This window comes from Microchirus variegatus, assembly GCF_963457635.1.
Source record: "Microchirus variegatus genome assembly, chromosome: 13".
Taxonomy (NCBI): Eukaryota; Metazoa; Chordata; class Actinopteri; order Pleuronectiformes; family Soleidae; genus Microchirus; species Microchirus variegatus.
The window spans coordinates 22,540,632-22,560,699 of record NC_139814.1 but is presented as its reverse complement, the minus strand read 5'-3'; the positions used below and the strand labels follow the sequence as shown (position 1 = coordinate 22,560,699).

General features: G+C 42.3%; 1 protein-coding gene across 1 annotated transcript in view; it reads right to left on the bottom strand.

Moving 5' to 3' along the window:
- The window catches only part of thsd7aa (thrombospondin, type I, domain containing 7Aa), a gene marked incomplete at both ends in the record, with an annotated part of 121,432 nt that overhangs the window by 44,075 nt on the left and 57,289 nt on the right, over window positions 1-20,068 (bottom strand). The window contains 4 exons of the mRNA XM_083899579.1: window positions 5,522-5,703; window positions 9,232-9,480; window positions 11,750-12,092; window positions 12,678-13,502. Of these exons, the coding sequence (XP_083755705.1) occupies window positions 5,522-5,703; window positions 9,232-9,480; window positions 11,750-12,092; window positions 12,678-13,502 (1,599 nt within the window). The remainder of the gene's footprint in view (window positions 1-5,521; window positions 5,704-9,231; window positions 9,481-11,749; window positions 12,093-12,677; window positions 13,503-20,068) is intronic.

Here is a 20,068-nt window from a genome sequence, read left to right as displayed (position 1 = left end):
GGGATTTTGGGGGGTGTGATGGCACTCGTGGGGCTCATGGATTCCTACAGAATGAGAGCGCTAACGTTTCGCCAGGAGGATAATTATTATAAAGTAGAATTTTCATTACATCTCATCATTTTATTAGCATCCAGTGGTCTCTTAACAGACAAGGTTTTTGTTCAAACCAAAGTTCATCATCAACATCATCTTTTTTTTTTTTTGCATTTTCTACACTCTTAGACATTAAAGTAAAAATAAAAGTAGAACCATATAAGGTTCTTCGGCTTGTCCTCATAGGAGAACCCTTTTTAAGGGGTTTCACCAAGAACCCCTTTAAAATCCTTTATTCAGGAAAGGGGTTTTAAAGGGTTCTCTGGATCAAAATGGTTTTTACTGGAACCATTAGTGTTACCAAGAACCCTTAAAAAACCCTTCCTTCAGAAAAGGGTTTTTCAAAAGCAAATGGTTCCAGGTAGAACCTCAGCCCTTGTAGAAGGACCCTTTTGGAACCCTTATTTCTAAGAGTGTACAGTACTTCCTGAACCCCTGACTTAGTGAGTGTTGCACCTGCTTTTAACCATTTTTATTCAACACGTGACTGTTATGAATTGTTTAATAATGTTTTTTTTGTGCTGTTTATGTTCCCCCTTGTTGTGCTGCCTCTTGCCCAGGTCGTCATTGTAAGTCAGTATTGGTTCTCAGTGTGTCTTACCTGGATAAATAAGGGTAAAGAGTATTACTTATGTGTTTTCTACAGACAGTAGATGGTGTGGTGGTCAATCCCTGAAATGGAGGAGCTACACTTTCCCCTCTGAATTAAAAATGTAAAGTTTATATAATACATATTATGCATGCTTAATTTGCTACACCAAATTTGTGTTCAAAAATCTAATTCAACACCAAGAATGCCAAGGATACCAAGAATGCCAAGGATACCAAGAATACCAAGAATACCAAGGATACCAAGGATACCAAGGATACCAAGGATACCAAGGATACCAAGGATACCAAGAATACCAAGAATACCAAGGATACCAAGGATAGCCAAGGATTGATTCTGGGAGTAAGTGAACCAACATTAATCCAAAATACACACCATTACTGTGTTGGCAGACAGTACTGTCTGCTTCTGGCAATTTAAATTCCCGATTCGAATGTGAAATTCCTCAGTCCAAGAATTCCCAAGGCTTTTTTTTTTTTTTTTACTGGTGAGACAGATTTTCCTACCATAGTAAACAGATGTTTAAACAGGTGCTTAATTAAGAGCTTACAAACACCACGTGCCGCCACAGACAACTAAAGAAACACACACTTCCTCTGATCATCGTGAGGCTTCTTCCCTTCTTTTAGAGGACAAAAGCCTCTTTGTTCTCGTCCCGCCTTGTACCGCCTGAGCAGCTCTCCACAGCCATAACAAAGGCTGATTAATGGAAATCAGCACACACACACACACACACAGACGCTGACCTTGCTCAGGTAACTCTGTTGCCAGATGGTCGAGTTTTCCCTGTGCTTTTCCTCCAACCTCCAAATTAAGGAACCTCCGAGGCCGCCGCCCTGTACCGCCACATGCCAACCGCCATCAATAATCTAACTCCCAGCTCATTTCCAGCTGAGGATTGAAGTCATCACAGTGGCGCAGCTGTTTTATAGCATGTCACTGTTGGCTCCCCAAAGTGTCGTAATGATCAGCACCAGGCGGAGGAAAATGAAGGCAAACAACGGAAAACTGTGCATGTCCCATTGTTCACATTTATATCCAACTTCTTCATCTTAAACCGAGATACTGGTGATAACATTTTTAACCAAGAAGAAGAAGAATAAAGAAGCGTCTTGTGAGCATCAAAAAAAAAACATAAAAGCAGCATCATAAAAACGGGAGTGACTGCAGAAGTGCAGGACTGAGTAAATTCAAGGCTGGGCGAACAAAATGTTGGGTTGAGTTATCATCATAACCCGTTTCCTATGTTTTGATATTCATGTCTGCAGACGTGTAAAGGCTAATCATTTTGGTTCTGAAACATGAGCTCACTGTGTCTGTAATAAAAGGTCCCTCTCTTTGTGAGTATGATTTTATGAGAACCAAGCAGGAGTCCAGGCTGGTAGGAGCTCCTGGGACCCATAGTGGTGTGGGTGTGTGTGTGAGAGAGATAAAGGATAGATCATCCTTGAAAGCAAAAAAATGATAAAATTACACCAGGAGTAATTGGGCTATGGATTTCCTCTACTCGTCACAATGAAATCACCCGCTCGGATTCTCGGACTTTCGAAAACCAGAAAGTGATACAGTTCCCGTGTCCTTGATAAGAGCAATTACACCATCAGACGAGCATTCAGGAGCTGAGTGCAAAGTGGAAGTATCCTCCTTCCTCCTCACACACACACACACACACACACATCTGCTGACTCTCAAAGACAAAGGCAAAATCATTCAACTGCTCTCATGACATTATTAGGTCAATTGTTTTTCCTCGCCCTAATAATGTCCAGTTTTCTTTTTGTGCGTATTGTAGTTCGTTGGGATCAATCGTTCTTCCTCCTCGTACGATAATCGATTTGTGAGTGCAAATATTGACAATTAAATTCACAAATAAAGTAATGCTGGGCACGTTAACGCACATTAACACGCGTTAAGGCATGACGATTGACCAGAAAAAGACTCGCGTGACATCATGTTTGAGTCCAGTTAGCTCCGTTAACTGCATTAGCTCCTTTAGCGCTGTTAGCGCGCCTACAGTCGAACTGGAGCAGTCTGTTTATTAAACGAAAAGAGCAGCGCTACAAATAACCAGCGTACCTGTGTACTGCGTATGTGTGCCTCTGTTTTTAAAGTTTAGCGTTACTTTAGAGACTCGTTTTAACAATCCGGAGTCACGTAAACATGACGTCACGCGGGTCCTTTTCCGGTCAGTCGTCATGGAAACGCGACATGCGTTAACGTGCGTTAACATTGACACCATTAACGCACGTTAAGGCGCCCAGGACTAAAATAAAGGCAAATAACGTAAAACACTCCCTGCTAATTTCAGTCGCAAGGCGTCGCTATTTCATGTCTCCTCACGGCGGCGCTGTTCAAATGAATGAGGAAAAACTTGGGCCGAAGAAGACAAGGGGATAATGGTGAAAACTACGTAAAGCGATGTCCGATCCATGTTCAATATTTAGCTTATATGCACTTTGTTCTCTACGTCGTGAGAAATCCTGCACTTTTAACGCCTTACGTTAAGCGTTTTGTTTTCTTCGGTTTGACAGATATCGCGTAGTATCGCTATATGATTGTCTTGCAATACATTGATGATCACAGAACTGTCGCATCGTGATGTTATTGGTATCGTGGATCTATGTTTCATAGAGATGCAACTGAACCTGAAACACAGCTCTTCAAGTCTGGGACACGTCTAGAATACGATAACAAATGTGGCCAAGCAATACTGGCAGTAAATGAGTATCTACAGCATGTCAATCTGAGCTTATTCCAGTTAGTTATTGGAGCTACTGCTGAGCGATTTGTAAAAAAAAAGGGCTTCATAAGATATGGGGGATTTAGCAGACCACATATTCGACTGCGTCCGAGCAATCAGATGACATTTACACGGACACAGAATCAAATCAGATATCTCTCTGCGGCGCAAACAGCCACATAAACCATGTGCAAATGAACATGTGGGACGCATAAAAGCTCTCATTTACATCATCCAAGCTAAGAGGGCAGCTGGAATTATACATGATACTACTGTACGACAAAGACAGGAGCAGGGTGGAAAGAGGAGGAGGAGGAGGATGTGATGCCTCCTCACAGATTCCTCTTCTCTTTGTTAGTCACACGCCTTACAGCCAAATCCAGTTATTGTCATAATACCTTCATTAACGTGGCCCCTGCTTCCAGCCAGAAAACACTCTCCATGACAATCACAGTGTTAGCACGCCGACAGAGGCCATTTCCTATCTCATACTCACAATATATGTATGGGGGGGAAAATCGCGCGGCTTAAAGATGATTGCGCGAGCGTCTGAAACTGAATAATTTTCCTCGCAGCAGACGCCAGCTGAGTCTCTCAGAGCCAGACAGACTGGGAGTTATTGTGTCGGCGGCAAGTGCTCTCAGTAATGACACCGAATTTACATGAAATCTTATATTTCATGCATATATATTCATATACAGATGCTTGAACATTTAACACATGTGGCCGGTAAAGAAAGGGAGAGGATATTGTAGCGATGAGGGTTAGTCGAAGCATTGTTTACTATCCCTGTAAACTGTTTCTAATCTAATATTTGGGTTTTTACCTGGTTAAATAAAGGCTAACACTTCACCTTTATCAATTTGCCTACTTTTCCACGTCTCAAAACTGTGAAAACTGTTATGCAACACTGATGGAAACCCATTCATCCATCCATTTCCGACCACTTTATCCTCCACACGAGGGTCGCGAGGGGTGCTGTGCCACACTCAGCTGAGACAAACAACCATTCACTCTCACCTGTGGTCAATTTAACTAATCCCCATATGGGAGGAAGCTGGAGAACCCAGAGAAAACCCTCACGCACACAGGGAGAACATGCAAACTGCATGCAGAAAGCCCTTTGTTCCTTTCCACTCTTGCTAACCAACCGGGTTCGAGCCCTGGTTAGGGTTTAAGCCCCGGTTAGAGCGCTAACCCCTACACCAACCGTCATAATAGCAAATAACTAGTAGAGTCGCCTACTAATGGCTGTTTAGGGTGGACGTTGGTGTAGTGGTTAGCACTCTAGCTAACCTACTGGGGCTCAAACCCAGTTGGTTAGCAAGAGTGCTAACCATTACACCAACCGTGTGGCTGCGGATGGAAACCCAAATAATTGAGAATAACCAGTAGAGTCGCCTTCTGGTGTCTGTTCAAGAAAATACAGTTTTCACTTCTGAATTGGCCTTACTTTCCAGACCTGGAGACTATTGTATTTTTTTATACAGCCTACATTTGATAATTGTGATATAATCTCAAATACAATATGAGTAAAGTTAATAATAAGCAACTGTTGTTGGATTAAAAAGTGAGTAATTAGTCATTACAGCAATTGGTGAACTAAATTATATTTTAAGGCACTGTATCTTACTTTGTATGTATGGAAAATATCGTGTGTGTGTGCGTTGCCAAATCATATCGACCTGGTGAGTGAGGAAAACACTCCCAGATGGCGTCACTTCATAGCCAAAGCGACACCATTTGGAGAGCCTTTTTTTTTTTCTCCTCCTGGCAAAGTGAAGGCAGCATGGAAGTCCCACAGTGTTACAGTTACTGTTCCATCTACTGTGAGGCCTCTTCTGCCTGCCACATCGCCCGCTCATCTAAATGGTGTGAAAGGCAAGGTCACCGAACTGGACTCGTGTCCCAAAAGTCTGTGCGTGAAAACCCACCAACAGATGCAGCAGCAGATGCAGGTGCTAGAGGTTTTTAAAGTGAACCCCGAAGACGAAGGAAACTTCTGCTGTCTAAAATATCTATTTTTCACATTGGTTTACGGATCGAATCAAACAGATGGCGACGAGAAAGAAAATTACCTTCCTTGCTCCTCAGAGCGCCGAGGTTGGGCGGCGTCTCAGCGATGCTGTGGACGCAGTAGACTTCCCGCGTCTGGATGCCACCTCCGCACAGCCCCGTCTGGTTGCCGCGTCGACGGTCCTGCTGGCTCAGCAGCACGTCCACCCTGCACTCTGTCCACTCGGTCGTCTTCCAGCTGTAACTGAGGGCCAAAAAAACAAGGGGGGGGGGGGGGGGGGAGTTCACACCTTGCTGCATCGCCAATAAAGCACACTGAGTGACATATGATCAGTTATGAATGTGCAGTGGATCAGCATCACCCTTCCTGAGATACACTCTTAGAAATAAGGGTTCCAAAAGGGTCCTTCTACAAGGGCTGAGGTTCTACCTGGAACCATTTGCTTCTAAAAAAAAAACCTTTCCCGAAGAAATAGGTTTTTTCAAGAGTTCTTGGTAACACTAATGGTTCCAGTAAGAACCATTTGATCCAGAGAACCCTTTAAAACCCCTTTCCACAATGAAGGGTTTTAAAAGGGTTCTTGGTGGAACCATTAACAAAAAGGTTCTACCTGGAGCCAAAAAGGGTTCTCCTATGAGGACAAGCCAAATAACCTTATATGGTTCAACTTAGCACTTTTATTTCTAAGAGTGTACCACAGTTAAATGAGTCAAACTCACCATTGCATCACATGGTGACAGTGGTTCCTTCAGGTAATTGGTTGCTCTTTTAAACCATTTCCTTTTTTATTGATATACTTCTACATAATAATCCTTTTTTTTTCATATATAAAGGCAGTTGTTTCTGTGTCAGCTTTCAGGGGTTGTTTCTCTGCACCATAATCTCTGTGATTCTTAACCTTAACATTTAATTTTCACTTTAAGACCAGATAAATCTCTTAAGAACATGACACTCTCTATTATGTTTTGTTCTCTCCCCCTGCAGTGCAGCTATGGTGCGTGACCAGAATAGCTAATCACAGACAGAGGACAAATACCCAATTGTGAAATGATGAGCAGTTTTAAATCAGTTTTTGTCACATTAGTTGGCCTTTTTTTTATTACGTATTAACGGTGATTCACACTGAAAACAAGCTGTGACCATGCGACAGCGTGCCAGAGACACACAGTGTTATTACAGAGGCATCAATGGCTTTACAAATTGGTGCCGTAAAAAAAAAAAAAAAAAAAGACTAGAAAAAGACTATTGACTATTGGTTTGACGGTCAGGTCCAAACACACACTTCATATTGACCGTGGTGGGGGGCGGCGGGGGGGGCAACATGTGAAGCCGGCGCAGTCGGATCGATGGATATCGGGTTTCATTTCCTGCTCCCTGGCCAAACACAGATTAAGTTTGTAACCAAATCAATGTCGCACTTGACGGATGCGGCGCTTCTCGGGTTAGCGAACATCTGTATGCATTTCAAATTTCAATGATTTTGTATAATCGATAGCGTTTGCCATGAATAACAAACATATATGTTTTTTGTAGGCATTAAATAGCAATATTATTGTTTGATAAACTTTTTGTGTGATTGTACTCGGAGTGCTCTCTAAGACGTCGTGGAGGTTGTTAATTGTGTTCATACTAGTTAATGCAGTTAACGCCGTCAACGTAAACGCACGTTAACGCACGGCACGTTTCCATGACCGGAAAAAGACCCGCGTGACGTCATGTTTACGTGACTCCCGATTGTTAAAATGATTAAAATTTTAAAAACAGAGGCACACATATGCGGTACACAGGTACGCTGGTTATTTGTAGTGCTGCTCTATTCCTTTAATAAACAGACCGATCCAGTTCGACTGTAGGCGCACGCTAACGGCGCTAAACGAGCTAATGCAGCTAACGGAGCTAACTGGTAAACGTTGCCTGGACTCCGGTGTCGCGGCACGTAAACATTACGTCACGCGCGTCTTTTTCCGGTCAGTCGTCATGGAAACGCGTCATGCGTTAACGCGCGTTAACCTAGTGCCCAGCACTGGCGTTCAAAAGTTTGGGTTCACCTATACAATTTTTTGGTGTTTTTCCATTAAAAGTCACACTTTTATTCATCAAAAGAGTTGCAAAATGAATAGAAAATATAGTAAAGACATTGACACATTTAGAAGTAATGATTTTTATTCAAAATAATAATTCTGCTTTCGTCAAAGAACCAGCAAAACTGTTTTCAGCTGTGCTAACATCATTGCAGAAGGGTTTTCAAGGGTTTTCTAATCATCCAATAGCTTCTAACACCATTAGCAAACACAATGTACCATTAGAACACTGGAAATGGGCCTCTATACACCTATGGACATATTCCATTAAAAAGCAGACGTTTGCAGCTAGAATAGTCGTTTACCACATTAACAATGTATAGAGTGTATTTCCGATTCATTTAATGTTATATTCATTGAAAAATAATTGCTCTTCCTTCAAAAATAAGGTCATTTCTAAGTGACCCCAAACCTTTGAAGGGTAGTGTATACAGGGTCTTGTGTGTGTGGTTACTGAAAATGGCATCAGTCGTCTGCTTCAGCCATAAAGCTTTGTGGTTTCCACCCCCGAGGTCAGAAAATATAAACCTCTGTCTCCATCTCTGCTGATAATGGAATTCATTTGAGGTTCGGCCAATGAAAGGCTCCATATTCATGAGTGAGGTCTCTCTGTTTCTTTCTCTCTCTCCATCAGAACTGCTGCAGGGACAACGAGGCCCCTGGGAAAGCGTTGCATCTTGGTTGCCCATATGGGGTCAACTCAAACAGAGACTGTTTTGCAGTGTGTGGACAGGAGTTGCTGCTTCTCTTCACACAGATGGGCATTGATTTCCTGTTTCTCTTGATGCTAAAATCAGAAATTATAGATCCTCTACCAGAGGGGTCAGAAAACCTCATTTACGAAATAATGATCATAATAATTATAACCATAACAGTTTTACTTTCTTTCTTAAGTATGGTTTCAATCCAGAGATATGTCAGGTTTATGTGTTACACTCAAACTACTCGGTGATTTCAAGGACTATGGCGGCTGCATTTATTTTGAATCGTGGAACAGCAGCCCTTCAGCCTTCCTGCATGGTTAGTTATGGTAATGAAAGCGTTTTCGTCATGATTTTTCTCTAAATCGGCGGGAACTCGACATTGGTTAAGTGTTTTAACATGCAAAAAAGAGCTAATTACTAAGTAAATGAAGAAAAATTTAAATTTTTTGTGCAGTCAATTGGAAATTTTAAGAGACTAATTATGAGAGTAGGTAGAAATTTGATTTAAGTCAAAATTGTACAGCTTTTATTTAATCCAAAGACATAAGTTACTGTTAAAAGGTTTGTGGTCACTTAGAAATGTCCTTATTTTTGAAAGAAAAGCTATTTTTTCCATAATTATAACATTAAATGAATCAGAAATACACTCTATACATTGTTAATGTGGTAAACAACTATTCTAGCTGCACATTGTGTTTGCTAATGGCGTTAGAAGGCTACTGGATGATTAGAAAACCCTTGAAAACCCTTGTGCAATGATGTTAGCACAGCTGAAAACAGATTTGCTTGTTATTTGACGAAAGGGCAAATTTATTATTTCGAATAAAAATCATTATTTTCTAGTCATTTTGCAACTCTTTTGATGAATAAAAGTGTGACTTTTAATGGAAAACACAACAAAAATGTGTATAGGTGACCCCAAACTTTTGAACGGTAGTGTATTTCTTCCCTTTTTGCACCTGAGTTGCGCCCCGTAGTGTACTCACACAATGCAGGGTGGCACGGCGTCTCCCTGAGGGCTGCAGGGCTCCTTCTCCTCCAGCTCCGGACAATCTGCTCCTCCGCCGATCGGAAACTGGCTCACTTTTCTGGTGCGAGTGCGTTCGCCCTCGGGCCCCGCGGGGTCGTGGCACTCCTTGGAGCAAGCTGACCAGTCGGACCATTCCGTCACGTCGCAGTCTTTGGTCAAGACGCAGGCATGGAAGGTCACCGGCAGCGTCTCCTGAGAGCACAGGCTGTGGAAGCAAACACAACGATACCATTAGAGTCATTTGGGTCTTCAAGTTTTGTTTTTTTTGTAGTCGGGATGCCAACAACCTGCCTGACAGATATAGAATATGATTATTAAAGAGAGAGAGACAGAAAAAGGAAAAAGCCAGAGACTTATTTGTTTTTCTCCTTTGTTGTTTGACTGATAAGAGTGCAGCTATAATACAAGTATAGTGCAGGGATGACAAAGGGTCTACAGAAATCCAGCTGTCGCTCCTGCAGATTCTCTTTGTCTGACTCAGCCCGATGTGATAAACGTGGCTTGAAAGTTGCTCGTCAACAAACCCAAACAATTTGTTATCTGTGTTTTCAGCAGCAGCAGCAGCAGCAGCAGCAGCAGCTTCACAGTGCCGTGGCTTTGTGTGATGATGGGATTGCTGTGGAGTAGAGGGACAATGGGTTTTCTCTCTTTGTGTGTTTTTGTAGCGGCTGATTGGCCGTTTGGGATAACAACACACTGCTTCTCTTAGCTGCTGCTTCCGCTTGATCTTTAGTCTCAACTGTTCATTTTGTTTTCCCCTTGAACTTCTGAGAGGAATTCATCCCAAAAATTGTCTCCCCGCCTTTTGGGTATTTTTCTCTATATATTTCTGTCATTCATTCAAAGTTAAAGGATGCCTAAATACTGTATGCCGCTTACATTCACAACACTGTCAAAGGGGTTCACACAATGCTGAAGAATGAGTGAAAACACAAAGACGTACGCAGGAAAAGTTACAGCAGAATAAACTGAGTCTTTTGGCAGTTTGACGGGATAAATGCTTCATGTCCCCACCCGCCTCTGTGCTGCTGTATACACACAAACGCTCCCTTATTCAGGTCTGATCATTTAACTACATGAAGGACCACTTTTTATATGTCATACTGTCTGTGTGGATAATGCAAATGCAACATTTCAAGTCATACTTTAGTATGACAAAAAAGTCATACTGTAGTATGTCGTGCAAAATTGGACAAAAAGTCATACTGTATTATATTGTCCAAAATTTGACAAAAAAGTAAAAAAAAGAATTTTGTCCAAAATTTGACAAAAAGTCATATTTTATGTGGGCCAAAATTTGACAAAAAAGTCATAATTTAGTATCGTCCAAAGTTTGACAAAAAAGTCATAGGTTAGTATGTCGTCCAAAATTTGACAAAAAAGTGAACAAAATAATTTTGTCCAAAATTTGACAAAAAAGTCATAATATAGTATGTCGTCCAAAATTTGACAAAAAAACATCATACATTAGTATTATTCTAATAATAATTAATAATAATAATAATACTTAACTATGTCGCCCAAAATTTGACAAAAAAGTCATACTTTAGTAGGCGTTTTTATCGATGTATCACTGTTAACCTTCTCCCAGGCTCTGAAAGCAAATGCACACCACGATAAGAAGTCATAGAGCCTGCTCAGTGGCCTCTATTCCAGCCAGAGACGGACAGAATGAGGCCATTCATCCCCTACAAAGAACATGGCTCTCAGACACCTCGTGGACATTGACCTCACTGGAGGAGAGACGAGACCGTACCACGTTTGGGGTGGACTTAATGCGTCGAGCTGGGAGAAGCTTTATGTACAGTGAAGAGGCAGAATAAGCAGAAAAAAATGACGTGGAGCAATCGCTAATTGAAGCTGACTGCAATTTTCCCTCACAACCTTTGGCATTATAACTGTGTCCCTGCACCGTGGCATTATAAAAACCAGACACGGGCCACTAATTATACTCTTCTTCGTGCAGCATTTTTGGAACGATTTTCATTTAGCGAGCGAGAGATAAAACTGAAAGCCTCCAAGGCTTCATGACACATAAAGAACGGCCGAGTGTTATAAACTGTGACACTTGAAACCGGCGAGTGTCATAGATGGTGCGTTCAATAGGAACATGCAGCACTCTGACAGTCCACAAACAAGCTACATGTGCTCTGTCATTGGGTTTTGTCGAGAGGTTGTTGACAGACAACACTTTTAAAGTTTTATGACAAAACTTTCTTCCTACAATATCTGTGAATACCATAATAGGAGGTTGGCTTTACTTGTGGCAAAGTGTAGACAATATTATGCACTTATACAACCGTACCTATGGGGAGTATATTCAATTTCTGCAAAAAGAACCTCCTAAATGTTACATACTGGAGCTTAAAATCCTGAAACTAAATTATTATCTGGAGTAGCCACTGAGGATCAAAGGGTAAGCATACAAACAAAAATGCTAACAATAAGCTGTGAGGAATTTCAGATGGTCTTACCCAAGAGCTTCGATGTTCCCGTTCTTGTGGACACAAGCCACTTCTCTGGTCTGGTAGCCGACCTGCAGGTCCCAGGACTTCCCTCCGACGCGGTTCTGTCGGTTCCTGTTCCTCTTCTTCTTGATAAGTTCTCTCGTCTCGGGGTCCTTCGACTTGCCCTTCTCCCTTAACCTTCCTCTGACTTTCTCTCGTATCTTCTCTCTCTTTTCCTTGTTTTTAACCTTTTTCTGTCGCCTGGGCCTGTCTGCCTGTCGGGACGGCCTGTCTGGTTTCTTGTTTGCTCTGCTGAGTTTTCTGTTGAGTCTTGATGGTCTGTCGCCGTCCCTGGGCACTTTAACGCCCTCTTTGGACCATTTGTCTCCATTTTTTCGCCGTCTTTCTCTCCTTCTGGTCCGCTTTTCCACTCGCTTTGATTGTTTGTCAGCCTCACCAGTCTGTGGGACACTCTCTTTGGACTGTTTATCACCACCTCTGGATGGTTTATCGGTCCCTCTTGACTGTTTGTCTCCCTCTTTAGAAAGTTTGTCACTTTCTCTGGCTGGTTTGTCACTTTCTCTGCTAGGTTTTTCACTTTCTCTAGCTGGTTTGTCACTTTCTCTGGTAGGTTTGTCACTTTCTCTAGCTGGTTTGTCACTTTCTCTGCTAGGTTTTTCACTTACTCTGGTAGGTTTGTCACTTTCTCTGGTAGGTTTGTCACTTTCTCTAGCTGGTTTTTCACTTTCTCTGGTAGGTTTGTCACTTTCTCTAGCTGGTTTGTCACTTTCTCTGGTAGGTTTGTCACTTTCTCTAGCTGGTTTGTCACTTTCTCTGCTAGGTTTTTCACTTACTCTGGAAGGTGTGTCACTTTCTCTGGTAGGTTTATCACTTACTCTGGTAGGTTTGTCACTTTCTCTGGTAGGTTTGTCACTTTCTCTGGTAGGTTTGTCACCACCTCTGGTAGGTTTGTCACTTTCTCTGGTAGGTTTGTCACTTTCTCTGGTAGGTTTGTCACTTTCTCTGGGTGGTTTGTCACTTTCTCTGGCTGGTTTGTCACTTTCTCTGGCTGGTTTGTCACTTTCTCTGGCTGGTTTGTCACTTTCTCCGGCTGGTGTGTCACTATCTCTTTGCGGTCTGCTAGCTTGTCTGGCTTGCCTCGGCAGTGGAACGCTGCAGGGCCCCCAAGGCCCCACCCTGAGGCTGTATAGGCCCTCCTCTCCCTCACATAGACCAAGTTGGCATGTCTGAAATTCAGTCAGGTTCGGGCACGCCGACCCGCCAAACAGTGGCGGAGCCAATATGAAACGGATCCGGTTCTGTAAGCCCATACCACAGGTTTTTGAACAGGAAGTCCACAGGCTGAATTCTGACACTACACAGTCCCGAGGACAGGGTATGAGACAGGCCTGCTCCAGGCGCGGTTTAGGCTCAAAGTACTCGCAGATTGCGTCCTCTGCGGGCTCACCATTTGCTTTCTGGACACAGCCCACCTCACGCGTCTGGATGCCCTCGTCCCCGCGGGTGCACACGGCGGGGCGCTGCACTCCAGCGCCGCGCATCGACACCGGGACACACTGGTTCCAGGCTCCCAGCTGCCAGTCGTACAGCTCTTTGTGCCAGTCGCATACTCTGAAGCAGCTCTGCTGGTTTTCCGGACGCTCTGTTTGATTGCAGTTGGTGTGCAGGGTAGTCCAGCCTTCAGAATGTGCGCACCATACCGCCCGGCTCTGGCTGCCTCCAGGACCACACTCATTCCCCATACAACGACCCCATGGACCTGTGAAGAGAAAGACAACAGAGCGGTCAAGGAGAGAACAATACAAGACCTTGCAAGGCCTTTCAACAGTTCAAGGTTCTTCAGCTGAAGGCTTAGGAAGAGAGTTTTTCCAAGTTAAAGTCCAGAGACATCTGCTAACTTTGTTGAATGTGACTCAATGGAAGCTTATGTCATGCTGAAGTAGTTTATCTTGAAAATGCATATGTTTTCCTGTGACAGGAGGTTCATAAAGAAGAGATAAACATGAAAAGTATGTCCTCAAACAGTTGACATTTCATGGTCAGCCTCGCATCAAACCGTTTCAAAGCACAGCGCCGTCAAAAAGAAATCTACTTCCTCCCCACGCGGAGTACGTTAGTGCTTCCGAGTGCAATAATAATGTCACGACAAATAAACACTCTTAAATCACTCCATGTCAGTAGCGACTGCACTTCCGCTGGATTTATGAGAATGCAATTAAAGGTCTCGGCAAACACCAGCTTCCAGCACAAAACCCCGTGTTAGCAGAGCAAGGCAGAGGCAGGAAAGACCGGGGACTCGAGGAGCTCATGAGCAGGAGAAAAATGAGCTGACGTGAGGAAGAGTGTAGAAAATAATTATTAGACCTACACTGTGATATAATCCTGGGAACCTCTGCAGGGCGAGATATGGGGAAACTGCTGAATTTAACTGGAAAATAAAAAAATGTGAAACTTTAATTTTTAAAGGAACGGTTTCATATATTATTTAGACCTCTCAGTGTTAGCGCATTAATCCTGATTAATAAAGCATTAATAGCGTGTTTTAACTCTGAGCTGCTCTATGCAGCGAAAAAAGGACGGTCCATCATCTGGAGACATGGACACAAGCCTCCATTGCATTACACCGAATGAATGCATCGACTTTGTCACTTAGCGAGATTATCCACGGAGCAGGAAAAAAAGAGCTCTTAATGTCGACCACAAGTCAGAGGCTCGATTAAACACTGTTTTATGGTTTCACTCAATGGAGCCCGAGATACAGCAATGAAAATGTCAACAGAGGAAGCTAATGGCATTAGCATACAGCTGTAGGAGGACGCATTGGATCAATACCAGATCAATGGCGGTGGCAGGAAACTGCAGCAGACACAAGAGACAGCTGTGTATTCACAGAAGTGGCTGTCCACACAAAAGCTTAGTTGTCAAAAATGTCATTATCCACAAGAAAACATAAAAACAGAAGCTCAAGGAGAAATAGACAAAACGTCACTACTTCTAATAGCCAATTAGCAACATTAGCCTTGCGACAAGTGTTTATGGCAAGCAGTTTTAATATTAAATAGACATTCACTACTACTACATCTGTAATGTCATTCTTACTACACAAGACTACAGTTTTAGATATCTTTGTCAAAATTATGTAACTTTGGCCATTCATGTGTCTCGGGTTAGCCATTATAGATAAGTTGCGGATATCAGCAACTGAACTGTAGATATCTCTAATTCCAGTTTCAGATATCTATAATGCCTTTATGACTAGTCATAATTCATGGTCAAGATATCTTTAATTATCCTCAATTGAATGCATCTGTCCTTTTTAGATATAAGTTTCATATAGTCAGAATTTAGTTGAATTGTCATAGTCATAATGACATTGTAGAATTCTGAAACTGGAATTGTAGACATCTATAACAACAAACGGGTAACTAGTTTTGACAATGGTAAATCCAGATGGACAAACTTGGTGATTAAATGTTAAAAAAAGGCTAACCATAAGTGTTAGCATTGCTAACTGGACTCTTCTTTACACCACTTGAAAGATAAATATTGTGCTAGCATTTTAAACGCCCATTTAAGCAATACAGCTAACACTGACACAAGTTTAGCTACATCTGGTGCAATTACAAGCCTTATGTAAACAAAGGTCAGTTTTACCTGTGAAAATGCTCATCCAAGCAAGAGTTTTTTCCAAATCTAACCCACAGTTTACTTGTGCATAAAAGGACAAAAAGCACAAAAAAGGTTTTGCTACTAAGCTAAGTGGCCATCTGTGCTGGGGTCCACATTCACATACAGCTCTCTAAAGAGGCTAGTAGGCTTTACAGCCATAAAAATGATTAATTCCTGGGCAGGCAGTGTTGTCTCTGCTCCACGCAGGTGTTCACCATAATTTATGAACATGCCAGCGAATGACACGGTTATCTGCGGGGGTGAGAGTACGAGAGTGAAGGAGCTAAAGGAGGAGGAGGACGGGGGTTGCGCTCACGCTGGCCTACATCACCTCCTGCCCACTGAGAACAGAGGAAGAGACATCGACGGCACGGTGCCAACTGGGCTAAAGCTCCAGGAGGCATGACACACATCGAACCACGCCCTGCCTCCATCGGTAACATCACCGTGACACCGCGGAGAGACAGATATTACATGGGTTTGCACAGGCGAACAACTCCAGCTTCATACATTACGGCCGTCTTTCACGCTAACATTAGCAGGTGTAGCCAAGGAAAAGGGGCAATTAACAGCATTTATCTGCTACACTCTTCAGCTTGTCCTGATAGGAGAACCCTTTATGGCTCCAGGTAGAACCTTTTTATAAAGGTTCCACCAAGAACCCCTTTAAAACCCTTTATTCAGGAAAGGGTTTTTAAAGGGTTCTCTGGATCAAAATGGTTCTTACAGGAACCATTAGTGTTACCAAGAACCCTTCTTCAGGAAAGGGTTTTTCAGAAGCAAATGGTTCCAGGTAGAACCTCAGCCCTTGTAGAAGGACAGTTTTGGAACCCTTATTTCTAAGAGTGTACGTTTCCCGTTTTCTTTATTTTAACATCAATCCCTATTTCTTCTCAGTGCTAAGTGAGACGCCACTGTTGCGTCTTAATCCGAACGTGTGAGTGTTTGTCACAAGTTGTAAAAAAGCAACGTTGGCGACAAACAGTCATGCTAACAGCCGCACTTCATTGAAGTCAGGTAGGAATTTGCATCAGTTGCCAAAAACTGATGAAAACAACGGAAAGGAACGTGTTTGTTTACCCTGGTCTTTTGTACTTAATCAGAGTTCACGAGTCGATAAAAACATGCATGCATTGCAGAGTCACTTGACCCTGGGAGTACATGCTAATTAAAAACATTCCCACTGGTCCTACTTGTTATTTTCTGAACATCAGGAATGCAAAACCAAGGATTTTAACGATTAAATGGGCTTTTTGATCAGTGGGAATGTGTTTGACTGGCATCAGCTTATGTTCTGATGATTAATTCCAGAATAAGATTTCAGCATAATGTAAATCAAGTGAGAGAGAGAACAATACTTCTGTTTGCAGACTCACAAATCTAGATCTATAGAATCACAGAGGAATTTCACCAAAAACAGGGCTGCGTACAGGTCCAGCACTACCAAATAACTTCTTATACTACAAAGAAAAACAGATTGTTAATGCAATAAAGCATCAGCAACAGAGGATTCCAGAGAGAGATTGAGAGATTGCCTGAGGTCATCTGTTGTGAATGAAAAAAAAAAGTGTTTCTGTCTTGTGTTCATCTGATGAAAGGAGCTCAGAACAAGGGAGGTGCAATCCCACAATGAAAGCAGTTTAATAACCTGTGGATAAAACTAAAAAAGAAATCAACATTGTTTTTCAACGTTCAGTCCGGAGTGAAAATCAATCTTACATTTATTGCAATTATTATTGATCGACTCATCTGAACATTTTCATCAAATAACCATTTTGGACATATCCCACGCAGTTTCCACCTCTTTGAAGTAGAAACAGTGTTATCAAGAATATGTCATTAAAACTGGTTGTTTAACAATGCAAGACAACACTGTTTACACACACAAAAATAAATCCTGTTTCTCTGGAGGCTCAATTCTACAATGCCAACAAACTGTCTCCATTCTTTAATAATTTAAATATGACACTGATTTTGTCACATTTGGTGCCAATTGTTTCTGGGTCAAAATGTTCCAGGTTGATTTAAAATGAGGTGCATGTTGACGGAAAGTGGGTCAACTAAGATGTGGGGGGTATAATGCTCACCCAGCTCTGAGTGAAACTGGGTGAATCCTGAATGAAGGGCTGCGTGCACCTGAATGAAGGTTTAACATATCATGCCAACATGCATTAGCATAAATAGGACGTTTTTAAAGCTGCTGCACATTTCCTGTCACAGCGTGGGTTTTTTTCTCCTTTGGAAAAGGCCATTCACTACTGTATTCTTTCAGTTCCTGAGCCAAATGAACACATTCTGGACCAGTGCGTCCTCTTAAGACAGAGAGACTTAGCCGAAAATGAGCTACAGAAAGTCAACAAGCAAGACGACAAGTTGACGGGGATAAGTGAGTGGTTTAAAATTGTATTTCTCTACAATGTAAAAGTTACCGTATTACTTAAGTAGAACAGTAACAGCTTCGCATACAGAAGACTAAGGACCCATCAATACCACGACTGATTTATTTGCACGGATCATTAAGCCAGCGCCATCAAATTCAAGAACCAGTACATCATGTTTTGATTAGCTACTTTCAGTTCAGATTCTGTGACCCTTAAAGCTCCCATAGAGTGGTCCTATCACACATATATGTGAGTTATGGAGGTCTACTTACATGCATTAACTTGTTTTTATGGTCAAAAACCTCCTAGTTGCTGTAAACGAGCCGATAGAAATCTCTCCTCACTGAAGCTCTCGTCAGCCGCGCTGTTTCAGACTGAAATCTCACCCCTAGAAGACAGACTGTGTTGTGATTGGTCAGCCAGCGAGGGCTTTCCCAACTGTCTTGTGATTGGCCAATACGTGGAAGTGACGTAATTAGCACACCAGCTCTCAGAAGCGCAGCTCCCCCCTCTGGAACGGTGGATGCACTGCTACTCATTATCAAAACATTGTTTTAACAATCTTTGTCACGACTCCCCGCCGCAGTCCCTTTTACAACTTTGACCCGGAGTCGGACCCAGAATCAGAAGACACTTTCGCTCGTGAAACACCTCCACATCGGACGTTATTTTTCTTCTGCGGTTCAATGTACGCAACCGGATGTGCCCGGACTAGTGCCCGGAGCAGGAGGATCCACTGTTCAGGAGAAATGCTGTTTACGTAACCAGAACCAGATTACAATCCATGAGATTACAATACAACACGGCGTTTGTTTCGAATCTTCAGGGCTTCATAAACGAGGTAATGGCGCAGATACACACCAAAAATACAGCGTTAATTGGTACATCCGTTCTATGGGAGCTTTAAAAATACATATTGAGATTATTTGGTGACGATAAAGATGCATAGGCAACATCATTGTTCTTTTTTGATCACGCTGGGAAAGTGTTCACTCTCCTACACCAAAGTCCGTGCAGAAACTCAGTGTTTTTAGCTTGCAGGAACACAGACGCTGCTACTTTTACGGCTGCCTCATTTGATACGTTTGTGTCTATTGAGTAAATCTGAATAAAAGCTCTTCAAAGACTGATGTCTCAAAATAGCACATTTGAAGTTGGATCATAACTCCTTTGTGCTGTGATTTTACATCACAGCATGTTTTCTCTAAGGGTTTTTGGTTTTTGGTTACAAAAACTTATTTTGCAGGCAGAAATGATGAGAGAAAGCATATTATTAGGACATAAAAAGCTACTGAGTAATAACCAAGACTGGTCTTGAGTCTGGATCTTGAGTCACCGTTAGCAGCGTTGGACACATTTGTACCTTGTCTGGTAAGCTCTCCTGAACCAAGACAAATTAATTTTCTAACTTTAGAGAGAGAGAAAAAAAACACAGCAAAACACTCGACATCGCGTTACCGCTCCACTGGTTTTACAAAGTGACACTAATTTAATTTTCCTCCCTCAGAAAAAGGTTGTCTCGCAGTGAAAAGAAGCAGCAAAGCAAAGCAGATTTCATCAGAGAGGAGCTCTTTCTTTAAGTGGCTGAACTGTCACGGTAGTGTACAGTGATGGACAATTATAATTTCACCAGTCAGAGGAAAATAAAGTACGAGAAGACTGGAAGAGTTTGGAACGAGCTACATCTTAAAATATATCTGACGTCCAAGTGTTTGCATCCATCACTACATTTATTACTCTCCTCTAGAATAGAGTGGCCTCTGCTGAGACCAAAATCCATACAGAAAATATGTGATTTTACTCCGCAACACAAAGAAGTTGTTGAACCACAGCTGTCTCCGTGTGTGTGGGGTGTTTTTTGTTTGTTTGAAATCCTTCTTTCAGATATACCTAAATGGCACAAACTGGATAAATGAGGCAACAGTGGACCAGCTGCTCCTGTATTTCCCTGGGAGTTAGTGAGTGAGCGAGTGGTTTAAACACTTCAGTTTCCAGCTGGAAAAAAAAGGGGGCTGCCGAACGGTGAGATAAAGTGGCAAACATGGTCTTAAGACCGAAGCAGGTGTTGATTTTATTAGGTGAGCCTCTAGTTAATTGGCGACGAATGGTTTCCAGTGCGTCCGTGTCTCAGGTCGGTTCCCTGTGGTGACTGATTTCAGCTTTAAATTAAAGGTTTAAGTTATTTTTTCATGCTATTTGTTTAGCATTTAACGCAAACCAATCAAGTAAAGGAGCCTTTTTTTCTACTTAACAACCACAGGGGGAGATAATGAGA